Source organism: Dermacentor andersoni, chromosome 10, assembly GCF_023375885.2.
Source record: "Dermacentor andersoni chromosome 10, qqDerAnde1_hic_scaffold, whole genome shotgun sequence".
NCBI classification, from domain to species: domain Eukaryota; kingdom Metazoa; phylum Arthropoda; class Arachnida; order Ixodida; family Ixodidae; genus Dermacentor; species Dermacentor andersoni.
Genome location: NC_092823.1, coordinates 41,689,117 through 41,705,317, shown reverse-complemented (window position 1 = coordinate 41,705,317; position 16,201 = coordinate 41,689,117). Strand labels below are relative to the sequence as shown.

Here is a 16,201-nt window from a genome sequence, read left to right as displayed (position 1 = left end):
TTTTGGCCACATAATCACTGAGGGGGTGACCATGGCGTACCGGAGTTGCTATACGAGACTTATAATTAATCAAATGCTGGGGGCCCCCATTAACGTGAAGCGCTCCGTTCGCCAGGGTTGTCCACTCAGCCCACTCCTGTTTTGTGTTTACATAGAAACGCTATGTCAGGCCATCATTGAAAATGAATACATTAAGGGATTTTGCCTCCAAGCAGCAGAGGTGAAGTTATTGGCATATGCTGACGATGTGGCTGTATGTTGTAAAGATACGCAAAGTGTATTGAACGCAGTGAGTATCGTCAGACAGTTTGGTAATGCCACTAATAGCTTCGTGAACTGGCAGAAATGTTTGGGGTTTTGGCACGGGGAATGGGCGTCCACACCAGACCACTTTTCCAACGTAACCTGGGTCACGACGCCAGTTAAGTACCTTGGCGCACCCCTTGATGCCTACAAGGACAGTAGCGAATACTGGAAGGAGCGAACAAAAGAAGTAAAAGAAAAAGCCGACCGATGGAACGCCGTTCACTTGTCCATGTTCGCGCGAGCTACAGCGTGCAACACGTTTCTCGTGACAAAGATCTGGTACGTGATGCAGGTCCTACAGTGCTCTCGGATTAATGTGCAGAAACTGCACCGCGTGTTCGCTGTATTCGTGTGGGCATCGAGCTGGGAGCGATGCAGCCGAGATAATCTCTTCCGACGCGTGAAGGATGGTGGTCTGGGGTTGGCGCACCTTTTCTTGCGTCAACTGGTGAATAGATTCTTCTTCTTTCGAGATACAAACGACCCATTTCTGCGCACGGTGATCCAAATGAGGCTTTCAAGATCACTTCCCGAGTTTGTAGTAGGTACCGAAATAATGCCAGGATCTGTCCGTGGGTTCTTTCGGGAAATAGTTGATAGTGTTTCTTTTTTGCGTGTTCGTTTTTCAAGTGAATATTTGTGGAATGCAAAACGGAAAAAGTTATACCGTGATTTGTGTGATAGTGTATTGCTTGTACCCATGTACAGAGCCGTGTACAGTGGAGGCCCAGGCCTAGACGTCTTGAAAAGGGTGAAGATGATGCCAGTTCAACCAGCCACGAAATCTTTCTTCTTTAAATTACATACCGGTACCTTATCTGTTAAAATTTTCCTGGAACAACGTGGGTTCTACATGCCGTGGGGAACCCACTGCCTCATTTGTAAAAAACCGGAAAGCATAGATCATGTCTTCATCCACTGTTGGGAGGGGGTTTTCTTCTGGGACGTGTTGCAAAGGACTTTGAAAAAGGAGTTACCGATAGATCCACACGGAATCAGGTTTCTGGCAGTTAATGATGACGAAGGATTCCCGTACGACCTTATCATGCTAACAGGCCTCCACTGTTTATGGCGCGCAAGAATGGCGGGCTACCATTGTGACCCGGATGCCCGACCAGCGCGTGTATACTTCCGGGAATGCATGCAACGGTATGTGGAAGTGCAGAAGTTGCAACAGCCTGTTCCTGAGTGGCTGTCGAGGGTTGAACCCCTTACAGCACTAAAGGAATTTTAATCCGACAACGTCGTGCCACAGTAGCGGACGGCAACGAATGTAAATATTACTGTTCTTTGTTCCATTTGTGTATTCATTCGTTTTTGCTTCTTTGGTCTTTGTTTATATCATTTAAGGAATGTGTGTTGTGGTGACATGTCGAGGATTGGCAATAAAGAAAAAAAAAAAAAAAAGTCAGGATGGCCGAGCGGTCCAAGGCGCTGCGTTCAGGTCGCAGTCCGGTCTTCCGGGCGTGGGTTCGAATCCCACTTCTGACAAGGGTTCCTTTTTTGCAGTGCCAACCCACGTAAAAAGAAAAAAAGTAGGTAGCGCTGCATCTCTCTCGTTTCTCTCTTTTGTGAATACCCAAGGCTAAAGTACGGTTCACTCTGTGCCACGTTCCTCTTTGATCGTGTCCCGTCAGGATGGCCGAGCGGTCCAAGGCGCTGCGTTCAGGTCGCAGTCCGGTCTTCCGGGCGTGGGTTCGAATCCCACTTCTGACAATGGTTCCTCTTTTGCAGTGCCAACCCACGTAAAAAGAAAAAAAGTAGGTAGCGCTGCATCTCTCTCGTTTCTCTCTTTTGTGAATACCCAAGGCTAAAGTACGGTTCACTCTGTGCCACGTTCCTCTTTGATCGTGTCCCGTCAGGATGGCCGAGCGGTCCAAGGCGCTGCGTTCAGGTCGCAGTCCGGTCTTCCTGGCGTGGGTTCGAATCCCACTTCTGACAAGGTTTCCTTTTTTGCAGTGCCAACCCACGTAAAAAGAAAAAAATTAGGTAGCGCTGCATCTCTCTCGTTTTCCTCCTTTGGGAATACCCAAGGCTAAAGTACGGTTCACTCTGTGCCACGTTCCTCTTTGATCGTGTCCCGTCAGGATGGCCGAGCGGTCCAAGGCGCTGCGTTCAGGTCGCAGTCCGGGCTTCCGGGCGTGGGTTCAAATCCCACTTCTGACAAGGGTTCCTTTTTTGCAGTGCCAACCCACGTAAAAAGAAAAAAAAGTAGGTAGCGCTGCATCTCTCTCGTTTTCCTCTTTTGTGAATACCCAAGGCTAAATTACGGTTCACTCTGTGCCACTTTCCTCTTTGATCGTGTGCCGTCAGGATGGCCGAGCGGTCCAAGGCGCTGCGTTCAGGTCGCAGTCCGGTCTTCCGGGCGTGGGTTCGAATCCCACTTCTGACAAGGGTTCCTTTTTTGCAGTGCCAACCCACGTAAAAAGAAAAAAAGTAGGTAGCGCTGCATCTCTCTCGTTTTCCTCCTTTGGGAATACCCAAGGCTAAAGTACGGTTCACTCTGTGCCACGTTCCTCTTTGATCGTGTCCCGTCAGGATGGCCGAGCGGTCCAAGGCGCTGCGTTCAGGTCGCAGTCCGGACTTCCGGGCGTGGGTTCGAATCCCACTTCCGACACTGGCACTTATTTTTCAGTGCCAACCCACGTAAAAAGAAAAAAGTAGGTAGCGCTGCATCTCTCTCGTTTCTCTCTTTTGTGAGTACCCAAGGCTAAAGTACGATTCACTCTGTGCCACGTTCCTCTTGATCGTGTCCCGTCAGGATGGCCGAGAGAGGAGGGCTTTCTGCCGCGCTAGCGAGCGGACGTGCCGATCATGAGCTCCGTAGGAGCGGCTTCAGCGGCCCAGCAGGGCCGCGGTACCAGGAGTTTTGCCTCAGAAGACCCGGAATACCAAGTTTTGCTGCCTCAATTGCCGACAGGTCGGATAGTTTTAAATACAGTTTTTCTGCATGCGGATGTGCGTGCCAGGCCGTATCGTGTGGAACATTTCCGAGATGCGTTGGCTAGCTTAGGCCTACTTGCTGATGTCATCGCCCTAGGGGCGTATCAGATGAGCCACGTTTGGGCGGTTACTTTCAAGAGTGACGAAGGCGTGAAAAAGCTTTCAAGCGCCAAGAACCTCAAGGTGAATGAACATCGGTGCATTGTCGTTGATCCTGCCAATCAGGCCGTGCGGCTGAAGCTGCATTGGATGCTCCATAACGTGTCGGACGAGGATATACGAACAGCCCTGTTACCGTTCGGAAAGGTCACGGACGTTTTCCATGAAAAGTGGCGTGTTCAAGGAGTTCAAGACAAAGCATCGTCGACACGGGCGGTGTCCCTGGTACTGAAGACGGGTATGACCGTAGAAGATCTGCCCCATCAACTTCGTGTAGCTGGTGAGCAGACCCTAGTTGTGGTACCGGGCAGAGCACCCCTTTGCCTGAAGTGCCGAAACACCGGACATGTCCGACGTGACTGCCGCGTCCCGAGATGTGCAGTATGCCGTCGCTACGGCCACCAGGATACGGAATGTGTTAAGACTTACGCATCCGTCGCAGGACCTGCGCTTCGAGAGGACGTGGCTGACCTGTTAATGGACGAGGCTGACGTTGATGAGGCTTCCCGCGTGCTAGTACCACCGGCGGACAGAGTTGCAACACCTTCTGGGCCGGTTGCTAAATCCACGAAGGTGGAAAATGTGCTGCCTACGGGCCCGAAAGATGCAGTGCAAAGGGCATGCGACGAAGGAGCCAAAGAAGAATCGGCCGTAAAATCCGCCACTGCCGAGGAGGCCGCCACGGAGCACGGACCGGCAACTCCCTTGATGGACGTCGAAGAATCGAGTGCAAGCAATGCGGCTATGAAAAGAGCGAGGGACTCGACCGGAAACCTGGACGGCAACCTGGACGGCAACCTTGACAACGGGGCCAAAGACGAGCCGCCGCCAAAAGCGCAGGCGGGTCGTCGTGTGCCCGTGCGCCTGAAGCCAAACATCCCGCCGGACAGACGGCCGGCGGCAAAACCGCCTAAGTAGGACCCGGCGCCTACTGGGGCGCCCGGACTAACGTCGTGAAGAGATGGCGTCCTTTTTGGAATCGGGCTTCGCGTACCCTCTAAAGGTACGCGTGTGGATCGAGTGGTTTTCAGTGCAGAAGTTATGCATGCAAATTTGGCTACAGTGTGTCCGGATCGCGTGTTCTTCAGCGGCACCGTGCGATCGGCTTGCTTTTGCAGATAAATGGCGGTGAAACTAGAGAGAGCACTGAGAGTTGCCACGTTAAATGTTCGTGGCCTTGGAGCGCGAAGGAGGCAATATCAACTTAGCCGCTTGTGTATGGAGAAGGAACTCGATGTAGTTGCCTTACAAGAAACTAAGGTCGAAACCCAAGAGCAGACCGATCGCATGGTGACGCCTTTCACGGCGCATTACAATGTGTGCGTGTGCCATGCGAATGGCACATCAGGCGGATGTGCGTTGTTAATACGGAAGAGTGCTGGTATTATTGAAGAAAGTGTAACTGTTTCTGAAACTGGCCGCTTGCTTATTGTAGATTTTTCCTTTTCTCACGATTTGTGGCGGTTCATATGCGTTTATGCGCCAAACAATGTGAATGATCGATTTTTGTTTTTTGAAGGTATCGAGCAGTATCTAAGATGTGATCGCTTCGTCATATTTCTTGGTGATTTTAACTGTGTGTGTTCTCCGGAAGACCGACTAAAAAGGGAAAGGGTTCGCGATAAAAGTGCTCTCCTTTTGAGCAGACTAATTGAAGACCACAACTTAGAAGATGTTGGCCTAACCCTCACTGATGGTATGATTCCGCAGTACACGCACATTCAGCGAAATAGCCGAGCAAGGCTGGACAGAGTGTATGTTTCTGACGACTTGATCACCCTTTGTAATAGTTATAACGTCGCACCGCAATCGTTCACGGACCATAGCTTGGTAAGCTTCTCGATTGGGGAAAAATTTAAAAGAACACGATTCAACTGGAACATGTGGAAATTCAACGAAAAGCTGCTTGATGATGAACCATTTGTGCGCAGAGTTAAGGAAAAGATAACAGAGTTGATGACAAATGAGGATGAATATTTTACTGCCACATGGGAGGAATTTAAGATTCAAGTTAAGTTCATTGCAATAGAAAGAGGAAGCAGCCTTCAGCACGATAAAGTACAGAAACAAAGAGAGCTGCAAAGACAGCTAGAATATCTGTCAAGCGCACAAAATGCGGGTCACGATCTATTAGCTGAAAACGTAAAGAAAGTAAGACGCGAGCTTGAAGTTATCGACGCCGAGCGATACAAAGCAGCAGTTATACGCGCTGGAAGTGAACGCCTATGGATGGGTGAGATACCAAACAAACGGGCAATGAGCGATGAAAAGCGTCACGCGTCAAGAAATGAGATCCAACAGATACGTTTTCAAAACGAGGTGACGTCAGACGCTTCGTCGATTGAGAAAGCTTTTGTGGAGCACTATCGCGAATTGTTCGGCAATGTGACGCGTTCTGGACTGGTCTTCGAGAGTGAATTCATGAGCGAGATGCCAAGGTTGGATGACGACGTTAGAGAAAGTCTTGAGAGACCAATAGCTGTGTCCGAGATCGAAAGGGCGATAGAAGAACTGCCATCAGGCAAATCGCCAGGGCCGGACGGCCTAGGCGCCGCTTTTTACAAGGCATTCAGTCAGGAGTTTGCGTGTATATTGCACCGACTACTCTCAGAGGCGTATGAAATTAAAAAAGTACCACCCTCATTCCGGACTTCACACATAGTATTAATTCCGAAAACCGATGACCGGGAAAAACTCCTTTCAGTAGGTTCATACAGACCGATAAGTCTGACCAACACAGATTACAAAATATTTATGAAAGTACTGGCTCGACGATTTCAAAGCGTGATTCAGCAGCTTGTAGGGCCACACCAGACCTGTGGCATTAAAGGCCGCACCATTTTTACGAACACCCACATTGCAAGGAATGTGCTCGAATGTTGTGATGGCATTGGGGGTCGGGTGGCCATGTTGCAGCTAGACCTTGCGAAGGCGTTCGACCGGGTGTCACATGAGGTGCTTTTCGCTATACTGCAGTACTGTAATGCTGGGAGTGTCATTGTACATGGCGTTAAAATGGCTTATGAAGACTGTTACACGCAGCTTATAGTTAATAAGTGTCTTAGTTCGCGGGTGCCACTCCGCTCGTCTGTACGGCAAGGCTGTCCCTTGTCTCCTTTGCTTTTTGCCCTGTACCTCGAACCCTTTTGTATGGCAGTCATACGGGATGAAAACATTCGTGGTTTTAGGCTGCACGCCGCAGAAGTTAAAATGCTAGCTTATGCAGATGACGTCGCCGTCTTTTGTGAAGACAGGGAAAGCGTGGTCGAGGCTGTCCGCCTTGCAAGATCCTTTTGTAGGTACACTGGTGCCCAGATAAACTTCGAAAAAAGTGTTGGGATATGGCATGGAAGCTGGGACGCGACACCCACAAAATTCGCCGGGATGCAGTGGACTACAGTGCCTTCACTGTATCTAGGAGTGCCCCTTGAGCACTATCGGGACTCGACACAGTTGTGGACCGGACAAATAGAATCAATGAAAGAAAAGATAAAAGGATGGCAGGGCCGGGGATTGTCAGTGTTTGCACGTGCTTCAGCTTGCAATATATTTTTAATTGCCAAAGTTTGGTACATACTGCAAGTAATGTTCATGTCCCGTGTAAACGTTCAAAAAATGCATCGAGTGTTTGCTATCTTCATCTGGAACTCCACTTGGGAGCGATCCAGTCGAACAAATCTTTTTCGCACAGTTCGAAATGGGGGCCTTGGGCTCTCACACTTGTTCATTAGACAGATCGTATCGCGGTTCATCTTCCTGCGAGATGAAAGAAATGTTTTTCTACGTACAGTCATTCAGGCGAAAATGGCAACAGAACTGCCTGAATTTGTTGTGTCCACATCTAGTGCTATCACTAGAGCGACTGGTTACTATCGTGAAGTCGTTGCAGCTTTTAGAATACTCTGCGCACGTTTTTCGCTGGAGTATTTGTGCTCAGTGAGAAGAAAGAAACTGTACGCAGATTTAGTTGACAGCATGTTACCTATCCCACTGTATAGGAGTGTTCACTGTGGATGCCCAGGAAAAGATGTGCTGAAACGAGTCAAAAGGATGCCTGTAAGACCTGCTGCGAAAACTTTCTTTTTCCACCTACACACGAACACCCTCCCCGTTAAAGTATGGCTAGAACAGAAAGGAATATTCGTACCCTGGACTACCGATTGCCTGCTGTGTAAAAAGCCTGAAACAATTGAACACGCCTTCATTGAGTGTTGGGACGCTGTCTTTCACTGGGACATCTTGCAGCGCACTCTTAAAAAAGAACTCCCCATAAACCCCTATGGAATTCGGTTCCTTCCAGTTGAAAGCGATGACGGGCCACCGTTCGACATGTTCATGTTGCTGGGCCTCCACAGTTTGTGGAAAACAAGAATGGCTATACGTCATGCTGATGTGAATGTGTGCTCTGCGCGAGAGAACTTCATTGAAAGTATGTCACTATTACGAGAAGTGTATCGTGCACAAGGCGAAACCCCAGACTGGGTTAGCATCCTTGATGAGCTGGTGTGCCTCAAGAAATTTTAGCGACCATCCCACCTGATGTGATGTGGGTGCACTGTGTATATGAATTTGTTTTTTTTGTGTGTTAATGTCTAAGCAGGCAATAAAGAAAAAAAAAAAAAAAGTCAGGATGGCCGAGCGGTCCAAGGCGCTGCGTTCAGGTCGCAGTCCGGTCTTCCGGGCGTGGGTTCGAATCCCACTTCTGACACTGGCACCTCTTTTTCAGTGCCAACCCACGTAAAAAGAAAAAAAGTAGGTAGCGCTGCATCTCTCTCTTTTGTGAATACCCAAGGCTAAAGTACGGTTCACTCTGTGCCACGTTCCTCTTTGATCGTGTCCCGTCAGGATGGCCGAGCGGTCCAAGGCGCTGCGTTCAGGTCGCAGTCCGGTCTTCCGGGCGTGGGTTCGAATCCCACTTCTGACAATGGTTCCTCTTTTGCAGTGCCAACCCACGTAAAAAGAAAAAAAGTAGGTAGCGCTGCATCTCTCTCGTTTTCCTCTTTTGTGAATACCCAAGGCTAAAGTACGGTTCACTCTGTACCACGTTCCTCTTTGATCGTGTCCCGTCAGGATGGCCGAGGGTTTCGGCTTTCTGCCGCGCTAGCGAGCGGACGTGCCGATCATGAGCTCCGTAGGAGCGGCTTCAGCGGCCCAGCAGGGCCGCGGTACCAGGAGTTTTGCCTCAGAAGACCCGGAATACCAAGTTTTGCTGCCTCAATTGCCGACAGGTCGGATAGTTTTAAATACAGTTTTTCTGCATGCGGATGTGCGTGCCAGGCCGTATCGTGTGGAACATTTCCGAGATGCGTTGGCTAGCTTAGGCCTACTTGCTGATGTCATCGCCCTAGGGGCGTATCAGATGAGCCACGTTTGGGCGGTTACTTTCAAGAGTGACGAAGGCGTGAAAAAGCTTTCAAGCGCCAAGAACCTCAAGGTGAATGAACATCGGTGCATTGTCGTTGATCCAGCCAATCAGGCCGTGCGGCTGAAGCTGCATTGGATGCTCCATAACGTGTCGGACGAGGATATACGAACAGCCCTGTTACCGTTCGGAAAGGTCACGGACGTTTTCCATGAAAAGTGGCGTGTTCAAGGAGTTCAAGACAAAGCATCGTCGACACGGGCGGTGTCCCTGGTACTGAAGACGGGTATGACCGTAGAAGACCTGCCCCATCAACTTCGTGTAGCTGGTGAGCAGACCCTAGTTGTGGTACCGGGCAGAGCACCCCTTTGCCTGAAGTGCCGAAACACCGGACATGTCCGACGTGACTGCCGCGTCCCGAGATGTGCAGTATGCCGTCGCTACGGCCATCAAGATACGGAATGTGTTAAGACTTACGCATCCGTCGCAGGACCTGCGCTTCGAGAGGACGTGGCTGACCTGTTAATGGACGAGGCTGACGTTGATGAGGCTTCCCGCGTGCTAGTACCACCGGCGGACAGAGTTGCAACACCTTCTGTGCCGGTTGCTAAATCCACGAAGGTGGAAAATGTGCTGCCTACGGGCCCGAAAGATGCAGTTCAAAGGGCATGCGACGAAGGAGCCAAAGAAGAATCGGCCGTAAAATCCGCCACTGCCGAGGAGGCCGCCACGGAGCACGGACCGGCAACTCCCTTGATGGACGTCGAAGAATCGAGTGCAAGCAATGCGGCTATGAAAAGAGCGAGGGACTCGACCGGAAACCTGGACGGCAACCTGGACGGCAACCTTGACAACGGGGCCAAAGACGAGCCGCCGCCAAAAGCGCAGGCGGGTCGTCGTGTGCCCGTGCGCCTGAAGCCAAACATCCCGCCGGACAGACGGCCGGCGGCAAAACCGCCTAAGTAGGACCCGGCGCCTACTGGGGCGCCCGGACTAACGTCGTGAAGAGATGGCGTCCTTTTTGGAATCGGGCTTCGCGTACCCTCTAAAGGTACGCGTGTGGATCGAGTGGTGTTCAGTGCAGAAGTTATGCATGCAAATTTGTCTACAGTGTGTCCGGATCGCGTGTTCTTCAGCGGCACCGTGCGATCGGCTTGCTTTTGCAGATAAATGGCGGTGAAACTAGAGAGAGCACTGAGAGTTGCCACGTTAAATGTTCGTGGCCTTGGAGCGCGAAGGAGGCAATATCAACTTAGCCGCTTGTGTATGGAGAAGGAACTCGATGTAGTTGCCTTACAAGAAACTAAGGTCGAAACCCAAGAGCAGACCGATCGCATGGTGACGCCTTTCACGGCGCATTACAATGTGTGCGTGTGCCATGCGAATGGCACATCAGGCGGATGTGCGTTGTTAATACGGAAGAGTGCTGGTATTATTGAAGAAAGTGTAACTGTTTCTGAAACTGGCCGCTTGCTTATTGTAGATTTTTCTTTTTCTCACGATTTGTGGCGGTTCATATGCGTTTATGCGCCAAACAATGTGAATGATCGATTTTTGTTTTTTGAATGTATCGAGCAGTATCTAAGATGTGATCGCTTCGTCATATTTCTTGGTGATTTTAACTGTGTGTGTTCTCCGGAAGACCGACTAAAAAGGGAAAGGGTTCGCGATAAAAGTGCTCTCCTTTTGAGCAGACTAATTGAAGACCACAACTTAGAAGATGTTGGCCTAACCCTCACTGATGGTATGATTCCGCAGTACACGCACATTCAGCGAAATAGCCGAGCAAGGCTGGACAGAGTGTATGTTTCTGACGACTTGATCACCCTTTGTAATAGTTATAACGTCGCACCGCAATCGTTCACGGACCATAGCTTGGTAAGCTTCTCGATTGGGGAAAAATTTAAAAGAACACGATTCAACTGGAACATGTGGAAATTCAACGAAAAGCTGCTTGATGATGAACCATTTGTGTGCAGAGTTAAGGAAAAGATAACAGAGTTGATGACAAATGAGGATGAATATTTTACTGCCACATGGGAGGAATTTAAGATTCAAGTTAAGTTCATTGCAATAGAAAGAGGAAGCAGCCTTCAGCACGATAAAGTACAGAAACAAAGAGAGCTGCAAAGACAGCTAGAATATCTGTCAAGCGCACAAAATGCGGGTCACGATCTATTAGCTGAAAACGTAAAGAAAGTAAGACGCGAGCTTGAAGTTATCGACGCCGAGCGATACAAAGCAGCAGTTATACGCGCTAGAAGTGAACGCCTATGGATGGGTGAGATACCAAACAAACGGGCAATGAGCGATGAAAAGCGTCACGCGTCAAGAAATGAGATCCAACAGATACGTTTTCAAAACGAGGTGACGTCAGACGCTTCGTCGATTGAGAAAGCTTTTGTGGAGCACTATCGCGAATTGTTCGGCAATGTGACGCGTTCTGGACTGGTCTTCGAGAGTGAATTCATGAGCGAGATGCCAAGGTTGGATGACGACGTTAGAGAAAGTCTTGAGAGACCAATAGCTGTGTCCGAGATCGAAAGGGCGATAGAAGAACTGCCATCAGGCAAATCGCCAGGGCCGGACGGCCTAGGCGCCGCTTTTTACAAGGCATTCAGTCAGGAGTTTGCGTGTATATTGCACCGACTACTCTCAGAGGCGTATGAAATTAAAAAAGTACCACCCTCATTCCGGACTTCACACATAGTATTAATTCCGAAAACCGATGACCGGGAAAAACTCCTTTCAGTAGGTTCATACAGACCGATAAGTCTGACCAACACAGATTACAAAATATTTATGAAAGTACTGGCTCGACGATTTCAAAGCGTGATTCAGCAGCTTGTAGGGCCACACCAGACGTGTGGCATTAAAGGCCGCACCATTTTTACGAACACCCACATTGCAAGGAATGTGCTCGAATGTTGTGATGGCATTGGGGGTCGGGTGGCCATGTTGCAGCTAGACCTTGCGAAGGCGTTCGACCGGGTGTCACATGAGGTGCTTTTCGCTATACTGCAGTACTGTAATGCTGGGAGTGTCATTGTACATGGCGTTAAAATGGCTTATGAAGACTGTTACACGCAGCTTATAGTTAATAAGTGTCTTAGTTCGCGGGTGCCACTCCGCTCGTCTGTACGGCAAGGCTGTCCCTTGTCTCCTTTGCTTTTTGCCCTGTACCTCGAACCCTTTTGTATGGCAGTCATACGGGATGAAAACATTCGTGGTTTTAGGCTGCACGCCGCAGAAGTTAAAATGCTAGCTTATGCAGATGACGTCGCAGTCTTTTGTGAAGACAGGGAAAGCTTGGTCGAGGCTGTCCGCCTTGCAAGATCCTTTTGTAGGTACACTGGTGCCCAGATAAACTTCGAAAAAAGTGTTGGGATATGGCATGGAAGCTGGGACGCGACACCCACGAAATTCGCCGGTATGCAGTGGACTACAGTGCCTTCACTGTATCTAGGAGTGCCCCTTGAGCACTATCGGGACTCGACACAGTTGTGGACCGGACAAATAGAATCAATGAAAGAAAAGATAAAAGGATGGCAGGGCCGGGGATTGTCAGTGTTTGCACGTGCTTCAGCTTGCAATATATTTTTAATTGCCAAAGTTTGGTACATACTGCAAGTAATGTTCATGTCCCGTGTAAACGTTCAAAAAATGCATCGAGTGTTTGCTATCTTCATCTGGAACTCCACTTGGGAGCGATCCAGTCGAACAAATCTTTTTCGCACAGTTCGAAATGGGGGCCTTGGGCTCTCACACTTGTTCATTAGACAGATCGTATCGCGGTTCATCTTCCTGCGAGATGAAAGAAATGTTTTTCTACGAACAGTCATTCAGGCGAAAATGGCAACAGAACTGCCTGAATTTGTTGTGTCCACATCTAGTGCTATCACTAGAGCGACTGGTTACTATCGTGAAGTCGTTGCAGCTTTTAGAATACTCTGCGCACGTTTTTCGCTGGAGTATTTGTGCTCAGTGAGAAGAAAGAAACTGTACGCAGATTTAGTTGACAGCATGTTACCTATCCCACTGTATAGGAGTGTTCACTGTGGATGCCCAGGAAAAGATGTGCTGAAACGAGTCAAAAGGATGCCTGTAAGACCTGCTGCGAAAACTTTCTTTTTCCACCTACACACGAACACCCTCCCCGTTAAAGTATGGCTAGAACAGAAAGGAATATTCGTACCCTGGACTACCGATTGCCTGCTGTGTAAAAAGCCTGAAACAATTGAACACGCCTTCATTGAGTGTTGGGACGCTGTCTTTCACTGGGACATCTTGCAGCGCACTCTTAAAAAAGAACTCCCCATAAACCCCTATGGAATTCGGTTCCTTCCAGTTGAAAGCGATGACGGGCCACCGTTCGACATGTTCATGTTGCTGGGCCTCCACAGTTTGTGGAAAACAAAAATGGCTATACGTCATGCTGATGTGAATGTGTGCTCTGCGCGAGAGAACTTCATTGAAAGTATGTCACTATTACGAGAAGTGTATCGTGCACAAGGCGAAACCCCAGACTGGGTTAGCATCCTTGATGAGCTGGTGTGCCGATTCTGCTTCCGGCTCCCGAGCTAAACGGATCGTAGGATCATGGGCTCCAATGGAGCGGCATATGCGGCTGTTAGCCGCGGCAACAGGCTTTCGACGGAGGAAGATAAGGATTTCCAGATTATTTTGCCTCGGCTACCTACAGGACGCATTGTTTTAAATACAGTTTTTTTTGCACGGCGACGCTCGTGTTCGCCCGTTCCGTGTGGAAGATTTCCGGGACGCGCTTCAAGCTGTTGGTATGCTCTCTGGCGTCGTCGCCCTTGGAGCATACCAAATCAACCATGTATGGGCGGTGACGATGAAGACAGCCGAGGCTGCCGAAAAGCTGGCTGCCCTGAAGGAGCTACAGGTGAAGGGGCGTCGCTGCCTGGTCATCGACCCCAAGGAACAACAGGTGAAGCTTCGTATCCACTGGCTTCTGCATGGGGTGGACGACGAAGACGTCAAGACCGCGCTGGCCTCCTTCGGCAAAGTGACGGAAGTGACCCGGGAGCGCTGGCGAGTGGATGGCGTTTCCGACAAGGGCTCGACGACCCGAGCAGTGCTGCTGCAGCTGAAAGCCGGAATGAAAGTTGACGACCTGCCCCACCAGATCCGCGTCGCCGGCGAGCTTGCGCCGGTGGTAGCCCCAGGTCGCCCCATGCAGTGCCTACGCTGCCGGGGCTCTGGCCACGTTCGACGAGAATGCAAGGTTCCCCGTTGTTCCCGGTGCAGGCTTTTTGGACACAACGACGCGGACTGTGTACGCTCTTACGCAGTAGCCGCGGGCTCGGCGCAGAGCGAGCCGTCGGCATCAGAACATATGATGGACGTGACCGAGGCGGAGGAAGCGGCCAAGGGTGCTGGAAACAGCAACGTGGCGGCAGAAACGAGCGCGACGACCAAGCAGGCCGAAGCAGGAAGGAATAATATCCCTCCCCCTAAGGAACCAGCAGCTACAGTCGAGAGCGTGCAGACGGCCCCGCAAGAAAATGAGAGCCACCAGCGAGCTACGGATGCAACGCAGGCAGAGGCGGACGACAACGCGACCCATGCTAGCGCCCGCGTCGAATCCGTCTCGGCACCGGTCAAGAGATCCCTGCAGCACGAGGAGAAAGTCGACGGAAAGGCCGGCGGTGACTCCGAGCCACCACCCGCTAAGACGCTACCCGGAAGGCGCTCCACCATCAAGCCTAAGCCGAACTTGGAGGCTGACCGCAGGCTCACCCCGAAGCCGACCAAAGACGAACTCGGACGACGGCCACCGGATGGCCACGGAGGCGTCTAGCGGTCAGCTAGACGTTAAGGTGAGCACCATGCTCCGGGCCTTCTCCCCTCCCGTTTAAATCAGTAATGGCTACCAACCCGTCGCTTAGCCTCGGCACGCTAAACGTTCGAGGTCTGGCCGCCAAAAAGAAACAGAGTCAGGTTTACAGACTACTAGTGGACCACGACCTCGACGTTTTAGCCGTGCAAGAAACCAAGGTAGACGGCGAGGAGGAGACCGGGAGCATGGTGCAAAGGTTCACGTACAACTACTATACGGTAGTGAGCCACGCCTTAGGGACTTCGGCGGGATGTGTGTTGTTCGTGAGGAAGCTTCCAGGACTGGTTATTGACGGTTACTTCTCGTGCACTTCCGGTCGACTTGTCGTTTGTGATTTCAGTTATTGCGATGTCAAATGGCGCGTGTTGTGCATTTATGCACCTAATACAGTGCAAGAGAGGGCAACTTTCTTTTTGAACCTAAAGCATCACTTCTCTGTGCAAAAAACAATAGCCTGTGTAGGGGATTTCAACTGCGTATTGAATGCTGAGGATAGGTCTACGCGACGCGTAGTTTATGACAAAAGCAGCGATATCCTCGCACAAATTACACATGAGTTCGAATTAGAAGATGTCGCTGAGTGTTTTCGGGCTGACCGAGACGTGATGTACACTCACTTTCAGGGCACAAGTCACGCACGATTAGACCGGATCTATCTATCATACGATTTGGTAGAAAAATGCCAGTGCTATGCAGTTACGGCCATATCATTCTCGGATCACTGCCTGGTAAAATGCAGGGTAGGCAGCAAGAAAGAACGAAACAAATTCGTTTGGGAACTGTGGAAAATGAATTCTGAGCTGCTACGAGATGAAACTTTTAATGAAAAGGTAGTGGCTGCTCTGAATTCTTTTGCAACGGATAGTTCTATAAAGTTTGGCGAGGAATGGGAGTTGTTGAAGCAAACCATCAAAATGAAAGCAATTGAAAGAAGTAGCGTACTGCGTTATGAAGAAAAGGCCAGTGAAAAGGATTTAAAAACATTGCTGGCAAAATTGGCGACGCTGGAATGCAAGCAACCGGGCGCTTATCAAGACGATATGCGCGCTGTTAAGAAAAAGCTCGAAGTGTTCGACGAAGAACGCTATCGAGGCGCACTCGTGCGTGCTAGAGCAGAAAGACTAACATGCGGGGAAACGCCAACGAAAAGAGCGATGGGACTAGAAAAAAAACATTCCAGACGTAAGCAGATTGAGGCCATTGAATATGAAGGGGTGGTATTAACCGATAACAATAACATAGGGCATGCGTTCCTTGAGCATTACAAAAAACTTTTTGCATTCAGGCCTGTCAACATGCACGATTTCAATAATTTATTTTTGCAACGAATGCCACAGCTGTCGTCTGAAGTTAAAGAAACCTTAGAACGACCATTAACAGAACATGAAGTGATGAAGGCCATCGAAGACCTGAATCCTGGCAAGTCGCCAGGTCCAGACGGTCTTTGTGCCGCCTGGTACAAATCTTTTAAAGGCCACCTAGCTCATATCTTAACCGCCGTTTACAACGAAGCATACGAACTGAAAATACTTCCACCATCCTTTGGCCAGTCCCATACCGTACTA

At 49.9% G+C, this 16,201-nt stretch overlaps 2 protein-coding genes and 8 non-coding genes across 10 annotated transcripts; all 10 read left to right on the top strand.

The window, feature by feature from the left end:
* The first annotated feature begins 1,713 nt into the window (after positions 1 to 1,713).
* On the top strand, positions 1,714 to 1,797 carry TRNAL-CAG (transfer RNA leucine (anticodon CAG)). The gene has a single exon. It is a non-coding gene; the product is annotated as a tRNA-Leu (tRNA).
* Positions 1,798 to 1,938: 141 nt separating this feature from the next.
* TRNAL-CAG (transfer RNA leucine (anticodon CAG)) lies at positions 1,939 to 2,022 on the top strand. The gene has a single exon. It is a non-coding gene; the product is annotated as a tRNA-Leu (tRNA).
* A 141-nt stretch (positions 2,023 to 2,163) lies between these two features.
* Positions 2,164 to 2,247, top strand: TRNAL-CAG (transfer RNA leucine (anticodon CAG)). The gene has a single exon. It is a non-coding gene; the product is annotated as a tRNA-Leu (tRNA).
* Positions 2,248 to 2,388: 141 nt separating this feature from the next.
* TRNAL-CAG (transfer RNA leucine (anticodon CAG)) lies at positions 2,389 to 2,472 on the top strand. The gene has a single exon. It is a non-coding gene; the product is annotated as a tRNA-Leu (tRNA).
* A 142-nt stretch (positions 2,473 to 2,614) lies between these two features.
* On the top strand, positions 2,615 to 2,698 carry TRNAL-CAG (transfer RNA leucine (anticodon CAG)). The gene has a single exon. It is a non-coding gene; the product is annotated as a tRNA-Leu (tRNA).
* A 141-nt stretch (positions 2,699 to 2,839) lies between these two features.
* TRNAL-CAG (transfer RNA leucine (anticodon CAG)) lies at positions 2,840 to 2,923 on the top strand. The gene has a single exon. It is a non-coding gene; the product is annotated as a tRNA-Leu (tRNA).
* Positions 2,924 to 3,090: 167 nt separating this feature from the next.
* On the top strand, positions 3,091 to 4,815 carry LOC140213778 (uncharacterized). The gene has a single exon (XM_072285100.1). The coding sequence runs from the start codon at positions 3,121 to 3,123 to the stop codon at positions 4,324 to 4,326; it is 1,206 nt and encodes a 401-aa protein (XP_072141201.1). The 5' UTR covers positions 3,091 to 3,120; the 3' UTR covers positions 4,327 to 4,815.
* A 3,217-nt stretch (positions 4,816 to 8,032) lies between these two features.
* On the top strand, positions 8,033 to 8,116 carry TRNAL-CAG (transfer RNA leucine (anticodon CAG)). The gene has a single exon. It is a non-coding gene; the product is annotated as a tRNA-Leu (tRNA).
* A 132-nt stretch (positions 8,117 to 8,248) lies between these two features.
* TRNAL-CAG (transfer RNA leucine (anticodon CAG)) lies at positions 8,249 to 8,332 on the top strand. Its single transcript has one exon. It is a non-coding gene; the product is annotated as a tRNA-Leu (tRNA).
* Positions 8,333 to 8,499: 167 nt separating this feature from the next.
* LOC140213443 (uncharacterized) lies at positions 8,500 to 9,736 on the top strand. Its single transcript, XM_072284668.1, has one exon. The coding sequence runs from the start codon at positions 8,531 to 8,533 to the stop codon at positions 9,734 to 9,736; it is 1,206 nt and encodes a 401-aa protein (XP_072140769.1). The 5' UTR covers positions 8,500 to 8,530.
* Positions 9,737 to 16,201: the final 6,465 nt, after the last annotated feature.

Bases quoted from the DNA above. Each gene is read 5' to 3' on its own strand.
- LOC140213778 (XM_072285100.1), top strand. From the start codon at position 3,121: ATGAGCTCCGTAGGAGCGGCTTCAGCGGCCCAGCAGGGCCGCGGTACC.
- LOC140213443 (XM_072284668.1), top strand. From the start codon at position 8,531: ATGAGCTCCGTAGGAGCGGCTTCAGCGGCCCAGCAGGGCCGCGGTACC.